Here is a 16,773-nt window from a genome sequence, read left to right as displayed (position 1 = left end):
CCTGGTGAGATTTTTCAGATGTCAGCCATCATCTTTAACCAGTGCTAACAATGTCCAGCTTAAAGCACTCTCAGAAAATACTTACATGACCAGTCAAACTGTGGCTTTCAAAGGATCTGTTAGGCTCTCTAGTTTATCACAAACGAGGGATACTTTTTGTCTCAATAACCTTTTAAAGGCTTTTGTCCTGTTTTTAAAGGTACAGTGGTGCCTCGCAAGACGAAAAGAATCCGTTCTATGATTCTTTTCGTCTAGCGGTTTTTTCGTCTTGCGAAGCAAGCCCATTGAAGGATTAGTGCTATTAGCACTATTAGCTGATCGGATCAGCTGATAAGCGGCTTAGCGGTTTAGAAAAGAGGGGGGGAGGAAAAAAAAAACAGCAGGAACTCGCAAGACATTGTCGTCTTGCGAAGCAAGCCCATAGGAAATTTGTTTTGCGAAGCACCTCCAAAACGGAAAACTCATTTGTCTAGCGAGTTTTCTGTCTTGCGAGGCATTCGTCTTGCAGGGCAGCACTGTAGTTAATTCTCATGAAACTCTTTTTATTTAAATCATTATTTCTTATTTGTTACATTTTCTCCAAGGAGCTCAAGGTGGGATACATGGTTCTTCTTCCTCTTTTAATTCAATCCCCACAACAACAGCAACCTGTGGTTAGTCGAGGCAGTGACTGGTCACCCGCTGAGCTTCATGGCAAGTGTGGAGATTTGAACCCTGGTCTCCCAGATCCTGGAGCTCAACACTCAATCCACTGTACCACATTGTCTCTCCTACAGTTGATATGTGACTCAATTACAATAGTCTCTGAGTACAGTCTTACCTCATGTTACATCCGCTTCATGTTACGTTCTTTCAGGTAACGTCCCGTGGCGACCCAGAAGTACCGGAAAGGGTTACTTCCGGGTTTCACCACTCACACTTGCTCAGAAGCGCAAAGTGACGTCATGCGCAGAAGCGGTGAATCGCAACTCGTGCGTGCACCGCTGCGCCTGCGGGTTGCGTTCTTTTCATGTTGCGAATGGGCCTCCAAAACGGATCCCATTCACAACCAGAGGTACCACTGTAGTTTACAAAAGTGTTGCCAAAATTGCAGCCTTGGTTACTGCTAACACCCAGTGAGACATGTTACGATTCTTGCACTAAGATTTTTTCCAGGTGTTTTTTTGCAAGTAATGGCAAATAATACATTGGCGTGCATTGCTCATGAGGGTTACCCAGTATTCTGAAAACCTCCCAAAGTGGCTGGGGAAACCCAGCCAGATGGGTGGGGTATAAATAATAAAGTTGTTGTTGTTGTTGTTGTTGTTGTTGTTCTGGAATTTGCCAATCTGGTGGTTGTGGTACTTAGTCTGGAAGGTGGCCTTTTGTAGCAGCTGCCCCCAGCACGATGCCCTTCAGATGTTTTGGACTACAACTCCCATCAAGCTGTCACCCAAAACATCTGGAGGGTGCCAAATTTAGGAAGATTGCTTTATGGCATGTGATGTTCCGTGAGCCGCTTTGAGAGGATAGTGTCAAGAAAGGCAGCCCAGGAATGTCTTGCATAAATGCATAAATATATCTTCATTTATTATTACGACTATTTAAGTTGTAAGACACATGGCTTCTAAAAAGGTTGAATGATGTCATGGCCAGTTACCTTCTTCCTGTAAATGGATGTGTTCTTAGCGGCACACATTCTCAGCCCACTACCCCACAAAAGTATGTGTGACAAGTATCCTTATATTAACAGCTGTTACTGCTGCCTTTGTTCCTTCTTCTTTTTTATTTTATTTTTAAATTTTTATTTAATATACCGTATTTTTTGCACCATAACACTCACTTTTTTCCTCCTAGAAAGTAAGGGGAAATATCTGTGCGTGTTATGGAGCGAATGCCTGCGGGTGGCAGGGGGGATCTGCTGCAGTTGTGAGCAGAGGATCCATGGTTCCCCTTCCTTCCCTCCTCCGTGGCTCGCTTTGCTCGCTTTGAAACAGCAAAGCGGGAGAAGGGCCGCTGAGTGGGAAGAAGAGAGGGACAGAGAGCCTGGTTACAAAGCACGGATGCACATGGATCCTCAGGATTTTTGCATTGGGTCACCCCAAATTCACCATCAAATCACATAGCATGTCCATGGCTACAGCTTGCACCAAAAAAATCACACACCCACTGTTGCCTGGGGCCGCAGTGGTGCAAAAACGTGGTTACAAAGCACGGATCCACATAGATCCTCAGGATTTTTGCATTGGGCTACCCCAAACTTACCATCAGATCACATGTCTGTGGCCACAGAATGAACCACAAAAATCATACATCCACTGTTTTGTTTAGAATATTTTTTTTCTTGTTTTCCTCCTCTAAAAACTATGTGCGTGTTATGGTCGGGTGCGTGTTATAGAGCGAAAAATACGGTAATTATTACAAAACACAAGCAAAATACTGCAAATACATACATGCATATATATTTCAGATAAGCACGCATATATATAAAAAGAACAAAAAAGGAAAAAGGAAAAAAAGGAGAAGAAGAAGACAAATTGGAAGAATTTCTTCCAAATTTATTCTACAAGTATTTCAATAATAAAATTTCATTGATTGACTTCCTTCGCTTACACTGCACTTCCTATATACATTTTAAGCAAAATTGTATCTGTTATCCCATATTTTTCCCATACAATCTCATACAAATATTCTAATCGATAAGTTTTCTAAATCTTTCATAAATCTATTCTAAACACAACCAATCTCTTACACTTAATTTGATTTGATACGACAAAAACAAAAAAATATAATCCAGAAACAATGGAAATGTTTAAATGATTATTTATGTAAAAGGTAAAGGGACCCCTGACCATTAGGTCCAGTCGTGGCCGACTCTGGGGTTGCAGCGCTCATCTCGCTTTATTCATCTCGTCACTTACCTTCCCACCCGAGTGGTACCTATTTATCTACTTGCACTTGACGTGCTTTTGAACTGCTAGGTGGGCAGGAGCAGGGACTGAGCAATGGGAGCTCACCCCGTCACGGGGATTCGAATCGCCCACCTTCTGATCGGCAAGTCCTAGGCTCTGTGGTTTAACCCACAGTGCCACCCGCGTCCTTTGTCCCTTCTGCTTGCCTTACAGTAATGCCAAACCTTGGCTTGGTTTATGCACTCTAGCTATAGCGTTCTAGTCGAGCCTCGGTGGTAGGTGAGGGACAACCCGTGGGTGAAAACATACACAGGCTGAGCATGGCCTCTGTTTCTCTCTGCAGCCTCTTCTGGGCACCCCAAACATGTTCACCATCCTATGGAAGTGCCTGCAGGAGGCAGTGATGGCCACCAGCGGATGGCTTTTCATGTCCTTAGGATGGCCCGGGGGGGGGGGGCAATTTGGTGTAGGTTATATTTTAATGCTTGGCTACCTGATAATTTCTTTCTGAAACAATTCACAAACTGAAATGAAGTTACCCTTCCAATTTTGCTCCACTTCATATTTTACAGTGCACCTCTCTAACCAAGGAATGTGTAGATAAATGCTTGTACTAAGGGCAAGCATGCCTAAAAATGCATATGTTAGTGAATTTATTTTTATTTTTTACGAAAAGCCCAATATTAAGCAAAATTGCTTGCCGAAATGTTCATATCATGTACACCTTCATGTAGAAATGTATATAAAGGTGCACAGCATTGCTGATGAATTCTCATGAAAATCTTTTTTAAAACGATACAAACTGATGGGGGAAATGGGGTAAACTAAATTTGAGAGATACCAATATTGACAAATTAGTTCATCCTTATGGTAAAATTGGAATAATGGAAACCTCACAAATTACATTCTCTCTCTCTAGTATCTGCAAAACAAAGAGGTTGCTTGAAGTATGTTTCTTTGTATGTAGTGTGAGTTGTATTGGCAATGGTACCAAAGATTAACCAGTCTTCTCTCTCTCGTCCATCCTTTCTTAGGTCCGCCAGTGGCTGCTGCTGTGAGATCTCATTTTAACAGCTGTCCGGATGCTCATAGTGAGTTTTGCTTCCATGGTACTTGCAGGTTCTTGGTTCAAGAGGAAAAACCAGCTTGCGTGTAAGTCTCACTCTTGCATCTTGTAATACCCACCGCGTTGCATTTAGCAGTAACCGTGCAGTCGGCATGTCACGAAAGAAAGTGTCCCTGCCTCCATGCATTAGACCAGGCATAGGCAAACTCGGCCCTCCAGATGTTTTGGGACTACAATTCCCATCATCCCTGACCACTGGTCCTGTTAACTAGGGATCATGGGAGTTGTAGTCCCAAAACATCTGGAGGGCAAGTTTGCCTATGCCTGCATCAGACACTTGGGTCACCAGATGTTGTTGGACTATGTCATCCCTGACAATCGGCTAAGTTGGCTGAGGATGATGGGAATTGGAGTCCAGTAGAAGAAGACTGCCTTAGGGGATGGGGATGGCTCTTGGGCCCTTGTGGGGCATATGGGAAAGCTCCCTTCATCTGCAAGATCTGCCTTGTTGGAATGTTGAGAGTTGGTGCGAAGAGAATAAACATGTCAACATGATCCAGAGCACATGCTGTGTTCGGATGGGGAAGAGTAAAATACCAATAATTTTATTAATGTTTTAAAATTAACTTATATGCCAAAATGGTTCCTAAGCAGCTAAAATTTCACATTACATAGCAGAAGTATAAATACGTAGAATTCATTGGTTTATTTGGATCATGCCTGGCTAGTGCCCTGATTGGGAACACTGTGCAATCTTTCCCGTGGGGAACACATGCCTCAAAAGAGCACTGCAAACTCTGGAGTGAGGCAGAGAGAGCAGGATTTTGCGCTGCACTCTAAATGGGAAATGCAAACCAGGCCTTCCGTAGCTGCTTCCCACCCTGCCTCTAGGCATGTTCCAGCCCTCTGATTTAGATAAAATCCCATTTTAATTCTGAATGTGAGAAAACAGCATCCGGCTCAAATTCTGCATATAATATATATATATATATATATATATATATATATGCAGGTTTTGGTGTCCTCGGGTGTCTTCCCGTGTAAAAGTTGGGGTGTCTAGGCGACGTTTCGACGAGGTCTCACTCGTCATCTTCAGGCTGGTGCTTTCGGCTTCTTGTTACTGGAACAGAGCGGGATCTCAGTGTTTGAGTTCCTATAAATACTGTAGAGGGGTGTGGTGTATTGCCTCAAAAGTTCTGGGCAGAGGGGAAGTTCCCAGGCTAGTGTTCTTTTCTTCTTTTGTTCCTTAATTATTTGAGGGATATCTTGAGTGATTTCTTGAGTGATATTCTGAGTACCACTTAGGTGGGTCATTAGGTGTGGATTAGTTGCTAAAGCCTTCGTGTCTTGACCTCTTGAATTTGTGAAGAGTTTTTCTGGGAAGATGGCTGTACTGCACTTAGTTGTGCTTTGGCTTGGCTTCGTGTATAGGGGCGAGCTGTGGTTTTGTGCCCTGTGCCAGCCAGATCTGTGTAGGGATTGCAGGGGGGTGCAGCATCCGGAGGTGCCACTATGGTTTGGTTACTGGATGGTGTCTGTAATTTATCTGTGGAGAGGGTCTGGGTTTGGGTCTGGTGTGGTTGATTGGTGGTGGCGTTCTGTGTGCCTCTGGATCTGGTGTCGGTTTTTGTGGGGAGGGCTAATTTCCAGATGTCTGGCAGGCGGGACGTGTCGTCACGCTTGTTCATGTTGTGAGGGTGTTTCTCTATCTCGATGGCTTCCATGATTATTCTCTTGTGGTGATGTTCCATGTTAAAGAGCAATTTGGAATCTTCCTCTCTTTTCCAACACATGAAAGAAACAGGACACGAAATTAATTTTGCAGATTCCAAATTGCTCTTTAACATGGAACATCACCACAAGAGAATAATCATGGAAGCCATCGAGAAAAAAACCGACACCAGATCCAGAGGCACACAGAACGCCACCACCAATCAACCACACCAGACCCAAACCCAGACCCTCTCCACAGATAAATTACAGACACCATCCAGTAACCAAACCATAGTGGCACCTCCGGATGCTGCACCCCCCTGCAATCCCTACACAGATCTGGCTGGCACAGGGCACAAAACCACAGCTCGCCCCTATACACGAAGCCAAGCCAAAGCACAACTAAGTGCAGTACAGCCATCTTCCCAGAAAAACTCTTCACAAATTCAAGAGGTCAAGACACGAAGGCTTTAGCAACTAATCCACACCTAATGACCCACCTAAGTGGTACTCAGAATATCACTCAAGAAATCACTCAAGATATCCCTCAAATAATTAAGGAACAAAAGAAGAAAAGAACACTAGCCTGGGAACTTCCCCTCTGCCCAGAACTTTTGAGGCAATACACCACACCCCTCTACAGTATTTATAGGAACTCAAACACTGAGATCCCGCTCTGTTCCAGTAACAAGAAGCCGAAAGCACCAGCCTGAAGATGACGAGTGAGACCTCGTCGAAACGTCGCCTAGACACCCCAACTTTTACACGGGAAGACACCCGAGGACACCAAAACCTGCATTCCTGTACCCGTGAAAATCTACGAAAACATATATATATATATATATATATATATATATATATATATATATATATATGTGTGTGTGTGTGTGTGTGTGTGTGTGTGTGTGTGTGTGTATGTGTGTGTAAGCTTGTGTCTTTTCCTCTGTGCACTCACTGCTCTTGATTTTCTTTTGCCTCGTCACAGCTGCCATTCCGGGTACGTTGGGGCGCGATGCGAACACGCGGACCTCCTTGCAGTGGTGGCCGCCAGCCAGACAAAGCAAACTATCACTGCCTTGGTGGTGGTTTCCGTTATAGCCTCCGTTGCCCTTATCATGGTCTGCGTCCTAATACAGTAAGTGAAACTTCCATTTGAACTGATGTTCTGCTTTGACATCTCTGCAAGCGTGAAGTGTGTGCATGCACCAAGGCGTGTGTTTTATGTAAAATGCATGTCTTAAAAGGTGGCCAGCCTACTGAATAGGCTCAGGTGGGCAGCAACAGTTCATGGAGAGAAGGATCTCCATTTTCAAGTCCACCTGCTTCCCAGTTTGGAAGGCTGGAGGCAGACCTCACCCTGACATGTGGCTAAGGCTGCTTCCATAGACTGCAGTGCATACTAGGCAGCAGACGCCTCCGTCCATCACCTGTCACCAGGCAGTAACCGCAGCATCAATCTGCAGCAGAGCAGGCAAGAGAAGGGATGCGGGGTCATCAACTCTGTACACCTCTCCTTGGACTACCCTAGCTGATCATTAGAAGAACTTCCAACGAAGAATGTGCAGCTGAGTTTGCTTATTTCCTCCTCCCTCCCAACCAGTTTTCCTTTTGTGCCCTGCCTTTTTAGTAGGCCTGTTGGTTGTAGCGATGTACAAGTCTCTCTCGGGAAGCCTTCCCCACCCCTGAAAAGTAGGGTAGAAATTCGTTTAAAAGAGTGTGCATGATCTTAGAAGCATAGAAAGTTGCCTTGTGCTGAGTCCTCCCCTGGTCCATCTAGCTCAATGTTGTCTACACTGATTGGCAGCTGCTCTTCAGGATTTCAGGCAAGAGACAGTCATAGCCCTGATATGCTGGTGGGGATTGAACTTGGGACCCACTGAATGCAAGGCAGATGCTCGGCCACTGAGCTATGGCCGGCCACTTAGCTTGTCGCATCTCAGAGTGGTCCATGTGGTGCAGCCACCTCCCTTAATCAGCCCAAAGTCTGGTCAGTGCTTGGATGGGAAACCACCTTGGAATGCCATCCTGAACCTCATGGAAGAAGAGCAGTGAGGGGGAAGTTTAACACCTGGATGAAATTTAATATGGACTTGGCCTCTTGATGCTGAAGGCAATTGATTGCATGGAAAGGGAAGACCTTCTCTCAGCCTAATTCTGCCTCTAGCTTCAAAACAGAGGAGCTGCCATTGACCAGTATTGGTTCATGCAGAACGTTGAACAGTTTCCTTTAACAAAGTAGACCTGCAAATCTGTTAAGAGCACTCAGTGCAAGTTACCCTTATAATCCTCCATGTTTCACTGCATTTCAGGGAGTTGGACTAGATGACTGTTTGGGTCTCTTGCACCTCTACGGTTCTGTGATCTGCACCCTCTCTTTCTGCCACAAACCCTGTCTTAAGATATAGACAGAAGGCTGGTGGAATTAAGTCTTACTTTTACCCAGTGTCCGGAACAGCTGCTTTGGAAGTACTGGGAACTTTTTCTGAAAGTGTCTCTTCATTAAAATATATTGCGTAATTTATTTTTAGTTGTAAATTGAACCACTTTGTTAACTTTGTGGATGAGAAGAGCATGAAACTATGTCTCTTCCTCAACACACACACCTGTTCAACCTGTTCATCTTCCCAAAATCTCGTGTAGATTTGCAGAAGCACTTCAGCAATTAATTCCCTTTTGCAAAAATGCAATTAAATTAAGGATTCCCTTAATTTAGAAAGACACTTTGGAGAGAACTGGACATGCGTTTTGTTTTCAGCTGTTGCCTGCTGCAAAAAAACAAAACAAACCTGCCCTTTGCTGCCTCTGCCCCCACCCTTTCCGCCTGGCAAGTTCTCCATCCGCAGCCTGGATGTCCTAGAATGGCTCTTTCTTGCAATGAGGTCATGTGTTCCGGTGTGTTTTTGTTCTGAGGACGGGAGATGGTGGCATGCGTGTTGCAACTGGAACGCCACCCATTAAGCTAAAATTAAAGTCTTTGCTGTGTAATTTAGAGGACGGGCAGCAGTGTCGTTGTGGTTGGTTTCCCAATCTGCGTGGCTCGCCTTGCGAGATGCCTTGCCTAATCCCTTTTCTCAAGCAAGTCCCCAGCCCTCCTCTCACCTTTGCTCAGGGAACATTCTCTGCCAGCAGCGAGACCAAAACGAACAAACCAGTTAGGACAGTCACTGACAACAGCGGGTTTCTCCAGGTCCTGCCGCTTCTCTTGGTGCTGAGAAGTATTTATGCAGGAGTGTGTTGGTAGTAAATACTGTAATGTTTTAATAGCATCCTTGCTCACAAATTGGGTCACGAGGGCAGCTGCATTTTGTACTAGCTGAAAATTTCAGACCGTTCTTTATTTGTTCTTAAAGGCAGCCCCATGTAAAGTGCATTGCAGTAGTCTAGTCTGAATTTTTTAAAAAATTTTCCTAATATTTATAAACTGCTTGATTTGTAAAAGAAACAAGCCAAAAAATCAGTTTACAAAAAAAGGAAAGCCAAAACTTTTGAAAAGAACTTAGGACTTTTGAAAAGTTAAAACAACAATAGCTTAAAAACAGATTAAAACTCACGTGAACTTTGCAAGCATCTGGGTAGGCTTGTCTGAACAGAAATGTTTCTAGCAGGTGCCAAAAAGAGTGCAGGGAAGGTGTCTGCCTGATATCATTTGGCATGGAGTTCCAAAGTCTAGCCACCAGAGAGCCTGACTCACCTTTTGTTTATTTCTAAAAGTCTTTCTATACCGCCCACTCGCAGAAAACATCAAGCTGGTGCATAACAATATATACAAATACAGTGAAACATCAAATGCCATAAATAAATACAAGGCAACCATAGAGACGACTGGCTTATCTAAAACGGAATTTAAGCAGCTGAATGGGCCTGTCTGAAGGAGAACAGGGAGGATGACTGCTGAATCTCTGCTGGAAAAGTATTCCACAGCCTGGGACCAGCAACAGTGAATGACTGGCTTCTAGTTGAGGCTGGTCAGACTCCTGAGACACAGGGGATCAGTAAGGTAAAGGGACCCCTGACCATTAGACCATTAGGCCCAGTCGTGGCCGACTCTGGGGTTGCGGCGCTCATCTCGCTTTATTGGCCGAGGGAGTACAGCTTCTGGGTCATGTGGCCAGCATGACTAAGCCGCTTCTGGCGAACAAGAGCAGCGCACGGAAACACTGTTTACCTTCCCGCCAGAGTGGTACCTATTTATCTACTTGCACTTTGACGTGCTTTCGAACTGCTAGGTTGACAGGAGCAGGGACCGGGCAACGGGAGCTCACCCCGTTGCAGGGATTCGAACCGCCGACCTTCTGATCAGCAAGTCCTAGGCTCTGTGGTTTAACCCACAGCGCCACCCGCGTCCCTGGGGGGACCAGTAGCAGGATTCTTTTGGATGATTTACCGCATTGCAGACTGGATGACCCTTTGGGTCTTTTCCAACTCCCAGATTCTGTGCTTCCAGTGGATGTGCTGGGATGTAAGGGCTTGAGTTCTTCTTAGGAAGAGAGAGGGAGAGACAGAAACCCATTTTTTTTTTTTTTTTTTTTGAGCTACTACCACCCGGATTGTTCTACCTGATTGTTTGTTGTCTTTGGGCCTTTGCTCCCTAGGCTATTGGTCTCTTATAAGGCTGGTGGCAAAAGATTTCATCTTAAATTAGTGAAGCACCTTAAAGTGATTCGAATCAAACCGAACAGTCTTTCTTTTATTTTAATAGACAGTACACCCCATTTTGATTTATTTTTCCAGCTGTTAAGTTTTCCACTCTAATTCAGGAGTTCTGAATTACAGCAGGAAACCTGGAATCCAGCAACAAACTTTATAGTGCCTAATCACTGGGCCTGAGATGCTTATAAAACGGGATTACAGCAGTGCTGGATTGTGATAAACTTGGCAAATGTAAGACTTGAGGCTGATCGGCTTTCAGAGTGCAAGGGGCTAGCTTGGAGCTACCAGGTGTGTGAACCTGGGTTTGCCAGCCCATTCTGAAGGTGGTCACAAAGGGGCCCCACCTGGGCCAGCCGCCCTCTCTACTGTAGGGACGGACGACATTCTGATGTCCCACCCTTTCGCATTTATTTATCTCACTTATATCCCACCTTTCCCTCCAAATAGCTGGAGATGGTATACATGGTTCTCCCCTTCCTCATTTTATCCTCACAACAACCCTGTGAAGCAGGTTGGGCTGAGAAACAATGGCTGGCCCAAGGTCACCCGGTGAACTTCAAGACTGGGTGGGGATTCGAATCTTGGTCCCCCCAGCTCTTAATCCAACACAATAACCACTGCGCCACCACTGAGCCTCTGCATTCTGATGTCATTCCTAGCCTTCCCCTGCCTTAAACCTCTTACGCTTATGTTTTGCAGCTGCTGTAGGATACGGAAACACTGCGAGTGGTGCAGGACTGTTGTCTGCAGACATGAGAAGCCCAACGGGCTCCTGAAAGGAGGAACGTCTTGCTGCCATTCAGAGACAGGTAAATAAAGGGGCTACAGAAGCAGCTTGCAGGGGTGTATTTAACCTGAAGGGTAGTAAGGTGAAAACTAGCTACATCCATGGGCTGAGGGTCAGGGTAAAGGTAAAGGGACCCTTGACCATTAGGTCCAGTCGTGACCAACTCTGGGGTTGCAGTGTTCATCTCGCTTTATTGGCCGAGGGAGCCGGCGTACAGCTTCCGGCAAGTCCTAGGCTCTGTGGTTTAACCCACAGCGCCACCCACATCCCCCTGAGGGTCAGAGTGGCCTCCTGCAATAGTTCATACAGCCACGACCTGCAGTGAGTTTCCAGCTCAGTGGCAGAGCATGTTAAAAGTTCCCAGTTTCAATCTCCAGCCCAAAGGATTTCAGGAAGTAGGAACTGGAGAGGCCTCTGGCTGAGAGCTTGGAGAGTTCAAAACGTGAGAATTTATTATTTATTTGCAGTATTTACAACCCGCTCTTCACAGAATGTTTCAGTCCCAGAGTAGTAAAAATAGACAGACAAAAAACAATCCACAAAAATGACAAAATCACCTAAACGGGACCGATAAACAAGCAATTCTAACAGAAGGTAAACAAGCAAAACGACACCGTAAATAAGTATTTCCAGTATACTGAAATGCAGGCCTTGAGACCAGCAGGGCTGCCAGGTAGTGGCTGGCAGCTGGATCAGGCCAAAGGTTGATCTAATCCAGCATCCTGTTTTCCACAGCGAGATTTGCAGTGGCAAATGCAGTGCAATTGCACTCTCCCCTTTCCCCCCACTGGATCGTATCCCGAGGGAGCCTGGTTCTGATCCTGGGGGTGGTTTGCAGCCACTGACAGCCTTGTCCTTCATCAGCTGCATACCAAGCAAAACGGAGCCATCCTTTGACTCTGCTGTCCTCTGCCTCTTTCTCAGTCTTAGAACTAGAAGACAGCAGGAATTCTCAACTGTTTAAATTAGATTCCTCTGAGGCATGGGCCGAATTCTGCTCATTCAAAATAGATTTTACAGCCCGGTCTCCAACTTGGTCTGATGGGAGGATTTATATTTCTCCTGATTTAGACTTACAGTCCTGAGTGTCCTCATTTGGAGCTCCATGCAAACGAGCTTACACCCCTTCCCCCATTGAAAGGAGCTTCGCTGCTGCTTCTTACAAGCTATATAATAATCTATGAGCTGCTTTGCTACTCCAGGAAGGTGTGCAGAGTTTGCATCAAATTCACCATGTGCCCATCTAGCCCTGCTGAGTTTAGCCCGGAGGTCTTGCCTTTTAAGGATACTGGCACTGTCTTGTGCACTGGGAAGTCAGGTACACCTGAAAGCTCCTAGGGTTATGTTCTGGGTATGGTGTGTATATGCAAAAACAAGTACAGTGGTACCTCGGTTCTTAAACGAGATCCATTCCGGAAGCCCATTTGGCTTCCGAAACACTCGAAAACCGGGGTGTGGCTTCCCATTGGTTGCAAGAGCGGAAGCCATGTCGCACGTTTGGGTTCCAAAAAATGTTCGAAAACAGAAGCATTTACTTCCAGGCTTTCGGCGTTTGAGATCCGAAACGTATGACAATGGAGGCATTTGGGAACCGAGGTTCCGCTGTATGCTGGACACACACACCCGGAACCGCCCCGTATAGGCATCCTTACCTTCTGGAGCTGGTGTGTCAAGTGAGCCTTGCCACCCCCCAAGCAAGGCAGACAGCTTAAAAGCGCTCTGCCTTGCTTATCAGACAAGTCCCACTCAGCATGCGGGTTTTGGGACGCTCCTGCAAAGGCTGTCCAAGTTCCTGCGATGTCTTGTGTGAGCATCCCAGAACCCATTAAGCAGGGTGGAGAGCTTAAAAGCTCTTTCGACACCTGGAAAACCTAGCACGAAAGAGCTTTTAAGCTGTCTGCCTTGCATGCTATTAATTTGCCCAATGTCAATGAGGTTCAATCGTGCAAGCTAGTTGCATGCAAGATGCAATTGTATTATACCCATAGCTTTGCTACAGCCTAGTCAGAATGAAGCCTTTATCCTTAAACTATTTTGATGCCTGTTTTCACAGTTGTCTGATGGAGACGGGGGTCTGCTGGGATTCTTACTGCTGTGTGTAGAAGGGACCACTTGAGCATCCTACAGGAGGCCTACAATATTCCAGAGGGACACTTAAGATGGACACAGGTGCTTCCTGGGGACAGAACAGTATTGGCAAGCAGACTCCCTGCAACTTTCGGCTTCTTGTCTGTATCCTCCTTTCATGCGTTGTGCTTCCAGAACTTTGCCAGAGGGAATCCGGCCCCTGCTATGTGGAGACACGTGACGCCACACACCAGGTCAATCCATACATGGAAGCCTATGGATAACCAAGGAATCTCAAAAGACTTCACATAGTAAAATAAAGAGTAGGAAAAGTACAGGCTGGTCATTTTTTTAAAAAGTGCACATTGGACAGCTTCATGTTTACGTTGCTATGAGAAATGCACATGGAAGGGGTGTCTGATACCAGGAAAGAATTGTGTACAGTTCAGGTGGGGGTAAACTTTTGTTTCCCAATAATCTTCCTCCTTGCTTGAGACTTCATGGAACATGGACTCGAGTCTTAGGATCCTGCACTCATTACAGAATCCGCCTCAAAAGAAGTGATGAGCTACATTAGTGATTTTGAGAGAGCTAAATTGTCCACTTGAGAAGAAAATCTGCTGGGTTCAACTGCAAGTCCTGCCCCCCGAAAAAAATATCTTTTTGTATCCAGAAACATCCAGATGAATTTTCCAAAGTGATCACTTGTATCTACCAGCACTCAACATTTTCCGTGTTTTTAATACCTGGATTTAGAAAAGTAAGGACTGAGCAGCAACATCTTTGAGCCGAACGACAGCAAACTAGCTCACATTTCCAGCTTTCATTATCACTGTGCCTCCAAATTAGAAAGTTCTTTTTCGACCCCACCCCCGTTCTGCGTAACTGGATCAAAACAGCAACAACCCGACTGCTCTGCTGCATTTTCCCAAAGAATGAAAAGCAGAGACCATTAAAAAAATGTGTTGATTACAAGGCAAGAGATGTTGGCAAGGATGCTTCTTGGGTTATGGTTTTTAGCACCTAATTGAAAAATGCCCAGCTCATTGAAATAGATAAGAATCCTACTTAAATCGCTTTTGGATGGATTCTTAAAAGTCATCCCATTGTGGTTCTAAATAGGAAGGGATTTTTAGGCTGCCTTAACAGGACAATGTAAGGAGTCTGGAGCGTTTTAACAGATACTTGTGTGTCTGGAAACATTCCATGGGATCAGCTGGGCTTGTGGTTCATCTTTGATCTGACAATTCTAGCGCATGTTTCCAAAGACAGGGGCGATTTGTGGAAGGGCTTCCATGTCCCAATACTTGTTCTGCAGGAAGAGGGCTGGCTCTTGAGTGTGAGGGGTGTAGCAGCATGTTGCTGAGGGTCCTGACGCCTCCTGAGTGTGCAGCCAAAGGTGTGTTGGGAAGAGGGCTGTTCTCGTTGGCTCAAAGTTGATGTTCACCATTTGGGAGGTCCGCGTTCTGCCGAAACCTCTCTTCTGTAAGCCGAATTCATAAGCAAGAATCGGGACCCTCAGAGGACAGCTTCTAATGCAGAGTTCCTAATGAGAGGAGGCAGTAATATATAAGGAAATTCTTTTTTAAAATCACTCAAAAGCCATGCTGTTCTTTCTGAGTAGGCAGAATAATTGAAATTTAGGATGCAAGTTGAAACCTCTTCTGTGGAATTTCTAGCTTTCCTCCTCCCCCCCCCCCCAGCTTGGTTTCCATTCCATTCCCTATCCGTGTTCCTACCTGAGCATATCTAAAATCCCTGTTGACCCTGATTGCTGCCAGGGCCAATCTGATTGATACCTTTCAAGAAATAGTTATAGGCAGGTTAGTTTTAGTTCTAAAGTTTACGACATTCTGTGCTATGTTTAAAGGGCCTGATCCCTTTTTATTTGTCATTCAGCACAAATATTTCTTTGACGGTCCTGAGGAGGAGAACTGGCCTCTTCAAGGAAAAATGAGTTTTTTAAAAAATATTGTCCCTAAACTCCTTTCTTCACCAATGCTGATTTATTAAACTGGGCATTACTCCAGCTTGTTTGAAAAATGAAGTTCACAAGATTTTGGCAAACGTCTTGGACTTTTGCACTCTTGAGGTGCAGTCAGGGTCACTCGATTGCCGCAGAACAAAGGAAGAGCAATTCCCTTGGGTGGGAATTTCCCCATCGAAAGGCAGCCTTTCCCAAGCTGGCACCCTCCAGATGTTTTGGACCACATCTCCCCTCCTTCCCAGCACCATACACCTAGGGGAGGTGCAGACCCAAACATCTGGAGGGCACCAGCTTGCAAATGGCTGCCGTAAGGACTCCAGGTATCTCAGACCTTCTTCAAAGGATACCTTTACTCCAAGTCCCATTTTGGGCCTAAAAAACCCTCGGAGTCCCAGTCCCAGGACTTTGCTCTTATTTGTGCTGCAGCGTGGCTTGTCAGCCCTGTGAAAGCAGTGTTTTTTAAATACCTTTTGCAGACTGTGACCCTGTGCTCCGTTTTTTCACTGGAAGAAGGAATAGGCAGAAAAGTGACTTGCAGTCTGAATAAATGAGCTGGCTTGTACGTTTCTCTGCAATTGTACCCTGCAATGCTTTTGAGAAATTAGAGATGGCCTTTTAACCCTGAGCTGTGTGATCTGATCCCACCTGAGCTTCTGTTTCAATTTGGATACTTGACCGGAAGCAGGATCAGTATGTATGTTTCTTAAAAAATAAAAATGGACGAACTGTGCCAATTTTTCACGTTAGACACATGTTTGATAAATGAACTAGACACCCCCTTCCTGATTGTGTGTTGACTTCTGGTTATATTGTTAACAACCCCCCCTCTTTTTTTGTAAGTACGTTTACTGTTATAACCAACCTGAAGATTATTTTTAGTCAGCGGTACACTTGTTTCTTCTGTATATGTTGCACTGAAAGTTAATATTTAATGTATTAATTTATTGTGTGGTTAAATTAATTTGATTTACGTAAAGTGTTTATATTTGATTGCCAGTTATTTCTTCCTTAATACGCTGAATTATAGTTATTTAAATGAGTGAAGTACACTTTTTCATAATACTTTGCTGTTGTCTGTTTTTAATGGGTTGAAGGGGATACTTTAAATAAGGGCCGTCTCTGCACAGATTTTAATCCACAAAGTGGCCCTTGTCTGGTGCTGTGATATGTGGCCGACCTGCCTTGCATGTTGAGCCACTGCCAGAAAGCCTCTGCCAGTCAGTGGAGGCAATACTGAGGTAAAAAGGTAAAGGTAAAGGGACCCCTGACCGTTAGGTCCAGTAGAGGACGACTCTGGGATTGTGGCACTCATCTCACTTTATTGGCCGAGGGAGCTGGCGTACAGCTTCCAGGTCATGTTACCAGCATGACTAAGCCGCTTCTGGCGAACCAGAGCAGCGGCATGGAAACGCCATTTACTTTCGCGCCGGAGCGGTACCTATTTATTTACTTGCACATTGATGTGCTTTCGAACTGCTAGGTTGGCAGGAGCTGGGACCGAGCATCGGGAGCTCACCCCGTCGTGGGGATTCAAACTGCCAACCTTCTGATCGGCAAGTCCTAGGCTCTGTGGTTTAACCCACAGCACCACCACGTCCCCCAATACTGAGGT

The 16,773-nt window shown here is 45.3% G+C and overlaps 1 protein-coding gene across 1 annotated transcript in view; it reads left to right on the top strand.

Moving 5' to 3' along the window:
* TGFA (transforming growth factor alpha) overlaps positions 1–16,223 on the top strand; it is a 53,976-nt gene extending 37,753 nt beyond the window's left edge. Inside the window, exons 3-6 of the mRNA XM_083514488.1 lie at positions 3,926–4,043; positions 6,656–6,805; positions 11,020–11,129; positions 13,161–16,223. Of these exons, the coding sequence (XP_083370614.1) occupies positions 3,926–4,043; positions 6,656–6,805; positions 11,020–11,129; positions 13,161–13,168 (386 nt within the window). The 3' untranslated portion in view covers positions 13,169–16,223. The remainder of the gene's footprint in view (positions 1–3,925; positions 4,044–6,655; positions 6,806–11,019; positions 11,130–13,160) is intronic.
* Positions 16,224–16,773: the final 550 nt, after the last annotated feature.

The sequence above is a fragment of the Podarcis liolepis genome (genome assembly GCF_965112155.1).
Source record: "Podarcis liolepis genome assembly, chromosome: 7".
Classification (NCBI taxonomy): Eukaryota; Metazoa; Chordata; class Lepidosauria; order Squamata; family Lacertidae; genus Podarcis; species Podarcis liolepis.
This window is presented reverse-complemented; position numbering and strand designations above follow the sequence as displayed.